Source organism: Raphanus sativus, chromosome 4 (genome assembly GCF_000801105.2).
Source record: "Raphanus sativus cultivar WK10039 chromosome 4, ASM80110v3, whole genome shotgun sequence".
In the NCBI taxonomy this organism is placed as follows: Eukaryota; Viridiplantae; Streptophyta; class Magnoliopsida; order Brassicales; family Brassicaceae; genus Raphanus; species Raphanus sativus.
This window is the reverse complement of record NC_079514.1, coordinates 52,147,391-52,156,639: the sequence shown is the minus strand read 5'-3', so window position 1 is coordinate 52,156,639 and position 9,249 is coordinate 52,147,391. Positions and strand designations below refer to the sequence as shown.

Below are 9,249 nucleotides of genomic sequence, written 5' to 3'. Positions count from 1 at the left end.
TATTAACTTATATTACACTTTCTACTAAACTAACTATCAAATTGATAAATAATGTACAAAAGAACAATCTCGCACTTTCCTTAAATAAAAATTATGAAATTACCTAATATGATTAACGTATATATGAAAATTAATTATTGTGAATAATAAATATTTGATAACAATATGTATCTTAGTTCTTTCTTAAAAAGAATTTTATTATTAAAAGATATTAAACAGTCGATAATATGGTTTTAATTTGGTATATACCATACAAATCGAATGTATGTTATTTTATAAAAACCGTAGGATTTGGATATTGTTTGATTTATAACCGATTAAACTGAAACATGTAAATATATGTATATATATAACGGCACATGAAATTCCTATTTGTTACATGAGTTGAACTATAATTATAATTTGTAAATCACTTGAATCACTTGAATTATAATTAAGTAATAATTTACTGCAACTGAGATTTCTTATTTTCTTAGTCTTTTTTTTGATCTTTTTGTTTATTTTAACAGTAACTAAATTGAAGTTAATATTATAAATTTGATGGACAACAATTAGTTGAAATTCTCAACAACTTTTTTTTATCTTTAAACAAACAGGATTGTGTTCAATAGAAATATTAATTTGATGAACACCAAATATGGAAGAATATAAAACTTTTCTTTCATGCTTCTATTTTGTTTTTTTTCAAAATTTAGAGTTTTGATATTAATTCTAGATTTTATTATTTTATTAGATGATAGAAGCCTTTTTGTTTTTTTATTCTTTTATTTAAATATATAATATTTTATAATAAATGATTTTTTGACAACATAACTCTAAAATTCGTATAACATATAATATGATCTCAAAATAAATAATTATTCTTTTTGGTATAAAAAAATTGAATAAACTGAAAACCGACGGCATATAAACCAAATCGAACCGAAGTAAATATGGATTTAGAATAGTAGTTATATTTTAATAATCGAAATACCGAAACCGAACCGAACCGAAACCCGATATCCAGATTGAACACCCATAATCCAAAACAAACCGAATTATAGTTTCATTTTTCAAAATATAGTAAAATAATAATTTCATTCCGCGCAAGGCACAAGTCTTATCCTAGTATAAATTAAACACATAACAATATATTATGCATGATGCAGCCGTTTTCTGCATGCAAAGCCAATCCCTTTTTTCTATAGCCACAACACATTCTGACATTCATGTACCATATCATTTTTTTTTTTTGAAAAAGGATATTCTAATATGTACCATATCATGCAAAGCCAGCTCCTTTTTTTTTTAATTTTAAACTCGTTCTTTTAGCAAAAAAAAAAAGATTATTCATCAGATAGAATAAACGTGAAAATAGGACCAAACGTACAAGGATCAGTCATTTCCGGCGAACAAGAACTAGCTCATTTACCATTTTCAAGCAAACCAGTACCCTTGAACTTTTCTTGCGCTAACTCATCCATGCGAGCTGCCATGTCTGGTGTCAGATAATTTTCCCAATCTCCGGTCTTTCCTTTCCTGAAAAATGCGCTGTTTGTATAAGGAGAAGGATGATCTTCTCTCTCCTTATCTCCTTTGTTAGCTTCAAGATTCTTCATTGTCTCAAAGCTGCAAAGATTCACAACTTTCTCAACAACCCCATTCTTCTCTTCCTCAACTGTGAATCCATAACCCATGAACTCAGCCAATATCTTCACGTAAGGCAAAGGATCAGCACTCAAAGTCTCGTAGTTAAGGAACAAAATCTGATTCGGATTCTCTTGGTGAGCTTTCCAATATGCCAAGGCATGATCAAGATAAGGACCGTTCACAGAAAAACCTTGACAGAACATATCAAAACACTCCTCGAGACTATTGAGCGGGCCCTTTTCTGACCTTCTCTTTTGTAAGAAATGCCACAAGGAGATGAAAGTGTCCTTTGGGTCTCTCCAGATGTAAAGCATCTTACAACCCGACTTCGCAACCGAATCAGGTAATAACTCATATGGCATATGAGTTGAAAAGAGAGTGTTCCCTTTGTCTTTGAGAACATCAACTTGAGGGAAGAAAGAGAACTCATACTCAATGAAAGGAACAAGCTCGTGAGGGTTAAGCTTTAGGACTGGGTTCGTGAAATCGTCGAAGCGTGATCGATTGGTGATTGTGAATGCTAGTGCTTTGAGCCAAGTGGTACCTGTCTTCGGGTAGGTACAGATGAGGAAGTCACCGGGTCTTGCTTGGAAGAACTCTTGCGCGTAAAAGGAACCTTCGAGGAAAGGCTGTGCGCACCAATAACCACCGTACCCAAACAGGGGTTCTCTCGGCATCCAGCCTTTTGCATGAGGGAACGTGATGATTAGGTCTTGGTACCGTTTCCGATTCTTCTCGAACTCTGTTGACTGGGTCTCCTCACGTTTTGGCACGGTAGTGTCGGTTACGGTTTCCGTTGCCATTGGTTGTGGATATGTGTTTCTGATATGTGGGAGATGAGAGAGGGTCGTTGTTAGAACAAGTCTGGATCATAGCCGGCATTTTATATTAGAAGCAACGATAGGGACGGACAGTAACGTTTGTTTTTACTTTTTAGTTTTCCTTTTGTCGTGATAATAGTCCTAATTACTATATTTCATTATTATAATTAGGCCTAGGCAAGAAAATCGGAACCGAAGTAAAACTGAACTGAAATATCCAAACCGGAATTAAACCGAAAACCCTCAAATACTCTCATGGTTCCTATTAGGGCTGGGTAATTGGGGTACCATTCGGATGTCGGTTCTATTTTAATCGGGTTCGGGTTTTTATAGTTACCGAAAACCAGCCCTATTCGGATAATTTAAAATTTCGGTTTGGGATCGGTTCGGATGCTCTTCGGTTCGGGTCGGGGTTGGTAAATTATTTTGGTATTGGTATAACCCGAAATACTATCGTGTTTAGGTTTTAAACGGACTTTCGGTTCTTGAGTATATCGTTTATAATAAATGTAACCAGTACAAATCTAAATAAATAGTAATTTGTAATACAAGTAAGTAAGTAAAAACATCAATTTTGTCACTAACCAAAGAAAACAATTATAAAACGATGCAAATTTAAAACGAAAACCAAACATCTTTATTGATATAAATAAAACAAAACAAATGAGAGAATTCAAAGAAAGCTAAAGTCAAAACCAAAACCAAATGAGAAACATATTATTTAATGAAATTAAAAACCAAAAACTTAAATAAAACTTCAAAATTAAAAAAGAAACATCAACCTTGATCATTCAAAATCAAACGAAAAAGTAAACATACCTATCGATAGAAATAAAACCAAATAAATGAAAGCATAAAACGAAAACCAATTTCGCATGAAATGAGAAGCATTGTTCAATGAACACAAAACCAAAATATAAAAACTTCAACCGCAATCTTCAACCATAAACTTCCATGTTATAAAACCACCAACCTTTATGTAATAGATAATAATTTAGATGTTTCATATATCTAAGTGTATTTTGGATACATATCAGAAATTAAAATCATGTTTGGTACAAAGATTTTTTGGGGATTTAATGTTTCGGGTTCGGATCGGATAATACCTATAACCCAAAATACCATAAAACAAGATCCATTCGGTATTTATGTCGGGTTCGGATCGGTTCGGATTCGTTTTTATCGAATCGGATTCGGTTCGGATTTTCGGATTCGGTTAATTTACCCAGCCCTAGTTCCTATATTTTTATATCTGAAATAACCAAAGGAACCGAACCAAATACTGAACGGATACCCAAATATATAAAAATATTAATTATATATACATATAACATAACTAAATATATATTTATAACTAATTTTTTTCTTAAAAGATTCCAAAAATATTTGAAGATAACTACATTATTATAAAATATCTTAACTATCCAAAAGTATCCGGATAATTTTATCCGTAATATCCAAAGTAATCCAAAATATCCAATTTTTTGTCTAAATTATCATAATTATTGGATATTTTATTTTAAATAACCAATATTTTATTCGAACTATCCGAACTATCTATACCCGAACCGAAATCAAATGAGAACCAAAATTATTTCGGGTATTTTCTGGTTTCTAATTTTACTATCCTTAACCGAACCGAACCTAAAACTATCCGAACCGAACCGAAAAGAATATAAGTCAAGTACTCAGTGGATCCTCTAACCCCCTATCCGAATTATCGAAACCCAAAATACCGAACCGATATCCGAAATGCTCAGGCCTAATTATAATAACAGCTTTCATTACAAGCATAGTTTGAAAAAATAGACAGGCCACCAGCCTCATGATTCATGTGCTTGTACAGAGAGGACCGGATCTGGATCTGATTACGTTTGTAATAATGAAGCTATCATTTTGTTTACCCACGTGAAACATGAGTTCGATGGTGCCATGTGGAATGGGTCCATGATGGCAGCGATATTTAGCATACATGTTGCAGTCTTGCAGATTCTTTAGGTTCTTACTTGATAGAAGACGATTGAAACTAGAAAACAGAGAAAAACTTTCTTGTTTACGATTTCAGTATTGTTTTGAAATTGAAATAAGGATCAGCCAGTTTTGAAACCAACAATCGACAATAAAATTATTGATTATGTATTTACAATTTTGACTTTTAAAAGTTCGATGAAGAATCACTTATTAAATGTGTTATTTTCTAGTGCTTGACGGGGTATGGCCAAGATAACGCGGACCAAGCTCACTTGTCTCGTCGAGCAACCTCCCCGTCCCTAACCAGTAATCAAATCAGAAGTAACTGGCTCGCCGTTGCCAACTTCACAACGCAATAAACCCATATACTTTAGCCTAAGAAGTTCATGCCATAGTCCTGCCCGTTGAGAATGATGAGTTGATGACTAAGATAGATTCAACTTATAACCATTAATTTTCTTTCTTGGTCTGAGTATAAGGATATAAAAGAGGAACAAGTTTAAAACAGGCCATATGTCTAGCATCTATACTATTATACACATAATAATCTAAACTGAGCATTGGTTATTCATGGTTGAATTTTTTTTAAAAGAGGCCAGGCATCAACTTCAGAGTGATATCGCTGTAAGGTTGATCCTGTTGCATATCTATAAGTCCTCTAGACTTCAACACCTGTAATCCAAAACCAATCCATTAGAGACAAAACATAGATAGAAATTAAAAAAAGAAAGGTATTGAGAACCAATTACCAATGTCTCAAAGAACATTCGTGCAGCTACCTTCCTTGTCTTTCCGTCCAAGATCTTTCCCAAACTTAGATCTCCAGAAGAATTGCTTGAAGTGGGACTACTTGAAGAACGTTCTTTAAGATACTGAGCCAAGGCTCTGCAATGTTTTAATGAACGTGTTACATGTTAGTAGAGAAACTGCAGGCTCATGGAGAAGCTACATAGATTATGGGATCTTTATAAAACCTTGTTCTATCTGTCAAAGCATCAGAATCTTGACTTGCTGGTGATCTCACCGGAGTGTTGCCACCCACCTCTAGGAAATAAAGTTCCTGTATGACACACAAACAAATGGTATTTGATATCAATGCATTGCTACCAAAGCAACCAAGAATGGTAAACACAAAACAAGGAAGAACGTGAGAAAAAAACCTCATCCACCATTTCAGGAATATCAGAAACCCCTGAGTTCGTTGGTCCAGGAAGATCCTCTCTATATGTGGAAGTTGAAGGCTCTGTTCTGTAAGATTCTGTCTCCCAAACTCTAGTCTGAGTGGTGAAGTCATCGGTTCTAGAAGGTGAAAATCTTGGAGGTGGTGGAGAGGGCATGTAGTCAGTGTAACCACCTTCCCTTAAACGTTCCATACCATTGTCATCATTATTAAACTGCGGTGGAGATTGTGCCTCTCTTGGTACAGAGTCTTCATGCTGCCGAACTGGAGACAGCTGAACTGTACTGTCTTGATTAGTAGAATCAGGAACCATAACTTCTGTTTCAGCTTCTCGAATAGGAGATGATGCAGGTGCAGGTTCTGGTAGAGTTACATTAGAAACAGCAGCAAGATGTGGCTTTGAAGCTACACAGTCCTTGTCAAAGACACTGCGTAGAACATCTGAGCAGCCTGCAGATAGTAGTTCATAAACGTTATTCAAAAGGCAAAATAAATTAAAAAAAAAACAGTTGAAATAACTGGAAAAAAAAATTACCAGTAAGCAAGGGCTCATTGAAGATCTGATCCTTCTTTGACTGGTTATTCATTCTCCAGACGTTTAGTTTAGAAGAAGGCATCTTCTTTCTCTTACGGAGAGTATCACTAGGATCCTCAATCCTTTCTTTCATGATCCTATTCAAATTTGTTTTTATCAGTATGTAATAAAATAATCAAAAGAGTCACATGAAGCAATAGAAAAGTTGTTTTACCTGTTAGTTAATACTGTGACCTTATCAAAGTGATTCCTCTTCCTTGCCCTTACTTGTGGTTGGGGAGGAGGAGGAGGAGTTGGCTGAAGAACCAGTTGAGGTGATGGATGCACTTTAACATCAAAACCAAAAACTTACTTCAAACAAATGATAAACTGGTTAAGAGTAAGACATCAGACTATGTTGTTTTGCTCACCAAAATTTTCATGTTCTTCCTCAGAACCAGCAAAGCGTGGAGATCCTGAGCGAAGCTCAAAGGTCGAATGTCCTCGAGAATGTAACATTTCCTCATCAAAATTAGGGAAAGTGGGTTCCTTCTCATTCAAAGTTCCAGTGCCTTCTTCAACTCTAACATTATGTTGTTGTGCAGCAAATGGTGGATGAGACGCAGGGCTTAAACCATGTGCAGCAACATCACGCCTTATCTCCACCTCGGGAACACTTCCGGGAGAATATGCATTATCTAGACCAAAATTAAAGTCTCCTTGATCATTATTGTATGGTTCTGACTCATAAGCCATTTCAACATCAGTATCACCAGGATGATGCGCACTCACAGGTTCTGTAGGTTGGCTGATTAAATCATAAGAAAGAGGTAACCAAATTAAGAGAGGCATACATATAAGGAAGATAATGAGATAGAACTCTATGAAGAGACTCACTCAACATCCATAGGGGTAGATTCTGGAAAGATGTCCTGTAAGAAAGACATACAAACTTTCTTTCAACAACAATGTTTATCAGAATCAAACACAAAGACATAAGAAGCAAGCAGAGGAACCTCACATCATCAAAAGTTACAGCAACATAAGGATCAATGCCAGTAGGAATCTGATCTGCAAAACCAGCAACATCATCATTAAACACCATCTCGAATCATGACACAATGTATAGATAAACATCAGACAAAAGAGGTACCAGTAAGAGTGATATCTTCCTGACTCCTCAGGTGATTATCAAACCCCTCGAGTGTGTGGTCATCATCCTCTAAGTCGAAGTCATCCAAGTTAAGCGCCTGAGGCAAAGTCACAGACTCAACAGGGGCCTGTCTAGCATCCTCAGGCAAGTCAACTCGAGTAGAGACCAAAGACTTAGCTAACCAAGTAGTAAAGAGAGTACAGTCACGGACAACATAATCAACTTGCTTCGAGTATATTCTCACAACACCAAGTAGAAGGTGCCCTGATAATCTAGGTGCCAACGGCGTCTCCAGATACATTATAAAATCTGCAAAAAGACAATTTTTTTTTTCTGTAAAAATCAAAACTTTTTACCAAAGCAGAAGGTAAAAAACACAATTTGATCAAAGGCGGTAACTTTTTAGGGTTTAGAAAGCAGAGGAGAGACGAACCAACTGTTTCGGGGATGTTGGTGGCGGTGTAGTGAGACTTTTTGAGACGGTTTTGCAAGTGAGCGGCGGACCAAACCGTACCTAGTGGACCCTTTCGTGCCAAATACTCCTGCGAATAAAACATTAACTCTCCTTCTTCACTCATCAATTTAAAAATATGGAGAAGAGTGATATCGAAGGTATTTATATAAATTAAACTAATCAGTTTCGATTTTACGGTCGCGAAAAGAGGAGGTTAGGGTTTTTTAATAATGTGATTTTCTTGGAGAAGACGTTGAGTTATCCAGTGGTGGCGCGGGAAAAATATTTACGTGGCGCGGCGTTGTGAAAATATAAAAACAAAACTTTAGGTTAAAACAGTAACAAAATGATAATTAAAGGGACCTAAAACAAACATATATTCGCATTCTAAACTCTTCGGGTATATAATATAATGTATGGCCCAACTTATAGAACTAATGGGCTTACATTTGGGCCCAGTAGCAAATCATCTAGGGTTTTTCTTCTTATATAGAGCTGCTGCTGCTGTATAGCTTCTCCGACGGTTGTTACGGCGTGCAAAATCAGAACCGAAAATGGTAAATTTTTCGTCCTCTCTCAGTTCTTATTGAAGGCTATCAAAGAGCTTTATGTATTAGCTTTAAGTTATCACTGTCTTGATTGTTTGTTCTTACATCTATAGCTTTTGTATCCAGCTGAAATGTTGTTTCTTTTCCTGTGTTGATTTCCAATGATCTTATCAGTTCTGATCTAGTTTGGGTCTTGTAATGAATAAAAATGGTGTCTTTAGGTGTTTAGTAATAGATCCTTTTCTTTTTTTTTTAATCTTCAAACACTTGTATTTTTTCCAGTTGAGTAATGAATGGTTTTTGATTTTGATAATTGTTTGTAGCCTAAGCAAATCCACGAGATCAAGGACTTCCTTCTGACGGCGAGGAGGAAGGATGCTAGGTCTGTGAAGATCAAGAGAAGCAAGGACATTGTCAAGTTCAAGGTCAGGTGCTCCAGGTACCTCTACACGCTATGCGTCTTCGACCAAGAGAAGGCTGATAAGCTTAAGCAGTCACTTCCTCCAGGTTCTTAATTCTCATCTCTCTCTCTCTCTCGCATCTTATGTTTGTATTATGCGCTTGTGATTAATAGCATATGTGTCATTAAGTTGTTAGGGTACTTGTAAGGAAGCATGTGTGGTGTGTTGTATATGTATTGGCTCAAGCATGTGATATGTGACATTGTCTTTGTTTCAGGTTTGAGTGTTCAAGACCTTTGAAGATCTTCTTGAAGTCTAGGGATTATGTCAATGCGACCTCCTGCTTTGAATACCTTTCGCTTGGATAATTTTGATTTTTGTTGCCTTTTGAATTACTATTATTGTTCAGACTCTTTCCCTTTTCTATTTCAAGACTTTGAGTTTTTATTTTGTTATTTGCTATCAACGTGGTTAGTGTATGGCTCAAAAGAATTTGGCAAGAGTTTTAAGAGAAGATTTTGAGTAGGTATAGAGATAGAATATGCATAATAATCAACGTTTTATGAAGTGTATAACTA

The 9,249-nt window shown here is 35.6% G+C and overlaps 3 protein-coding genes across 3 annotated transcripts; 1 reads left to right on the top strand and 2 right to left on the bottom strand.

The window, feature by feature from the left end:
- Positions 1 to 1,124: 1,124 nt before the first annotated feature.
- LOC108831680 (cytosolic sulfotransferase 18-like) lies at positions 1,125 to 2,469 on the bottom strand. Its single transcript, XM_018605208.2, has one exon. The coding sequence runs from the start codon at positions 2,430 to 2,432 to the stop codon at positions 1,404 to 1,406; it is 1,029 nt and encodes a 342-aa protein (XP_018460710.2). The 5' UTR covers positions 2,433 to 2,469; the 3' UTR covers positions 1,125 to 1,403.
- A 2,537-nt stretch (positions 2,470 to 5,006) lies between these two features.
- On the bottom strand, positions 5,007 to 7,927 carry LOC108831675 (sister chromatid cohesion 1 protein 3-like). Its single transcript, XM_018605202.2, has 11 exons — positions 7,702 to 7,927; positions 7,269 to 7,577; positions 7,137 to 7,186; positions 7,013 to 7,047; positions 6,547 to 6,923; positions 6,351 to 6,462; positions 6,137 to 6,273; positions 5,582 to 6,051; positions 5,396 to 5,481; positions 5,171 to 5,306; positions 5,007 to 5,093 (listed from the first exon to the last, which is right to left on the bottom strand). Exons 1-11 carry the CDS (start codon positions 7,844 to 7,846, stop codon positions 5,007 to 5,009), a joined length of 1,944 nt encoding a protein of 647 aa, XP_018460704.2. The 5' UTR covers positions 7,847 to 7,927.
- A 238-nt stretch (positions 7,928 to 8,165) lies between these two features.
- LOC108831677 (60S ribosomal protein L38) lies at positions 8,166 to 9,126 on the top strand. The gene is made up of 3 exons (XM_018605206.2): positions 8,166 to 8,279; positions 8,594 to 8,777; positions 8,949 to 9,126. The coding sequence occupies exons 1-3, from the start codon at positions 8,277 to 8,279 to the stop codon at positions 8,969 to 8,971; spliced, it is 210 nt and encodes a 69-aa protein (XP_018460708.1). The 5' UTR covers positions 8,166 to 8,276; the 3' UTR covers positions 8,972 to 9,126.
- Positions 9,127 to 9,249: the final 123 nt, after the last annotated feature.

Coding starts and splice junctions, on each gene's coding strand:
- LOC108831675 (XM_018605202.2), bottom strand. CDS start 7,846: ATGAGTGAAGAAGGAGAGTTAATGTTTTATTCGCAGGAGTATTTGGCA. Junction 7,187..7,268: donor GGAAGATATCACTCTTACTG/GTACCTCTTTTG, acceptor CTGGTTTTGCAG/ATCAGATTCCTACTGGCATT. Junction 7,048..7,136: donor TTGCTGTAACTTTTGATGAT/GTGAGGTTCCTC, acceptor TCTTTCTTACAG/GACATCTTTCCAGAATCTAC.
- LOC108831680 (XM_018605208.2), bottom strand. CDS start 2,432: ATGGCAACGGAAACCGTAACCGACACTACCGTGCCAAAACGTGAGGAG.
- LOC108831677 (XM_018605206.2), top strand. Junction 8,778..8,948: donor TAAGCAGTCACTTCCTCCAG/GTTCTTAATTCT, acceptor TCTTTGTTTCAG/GTTTGAGTGTTCAAGACCTT.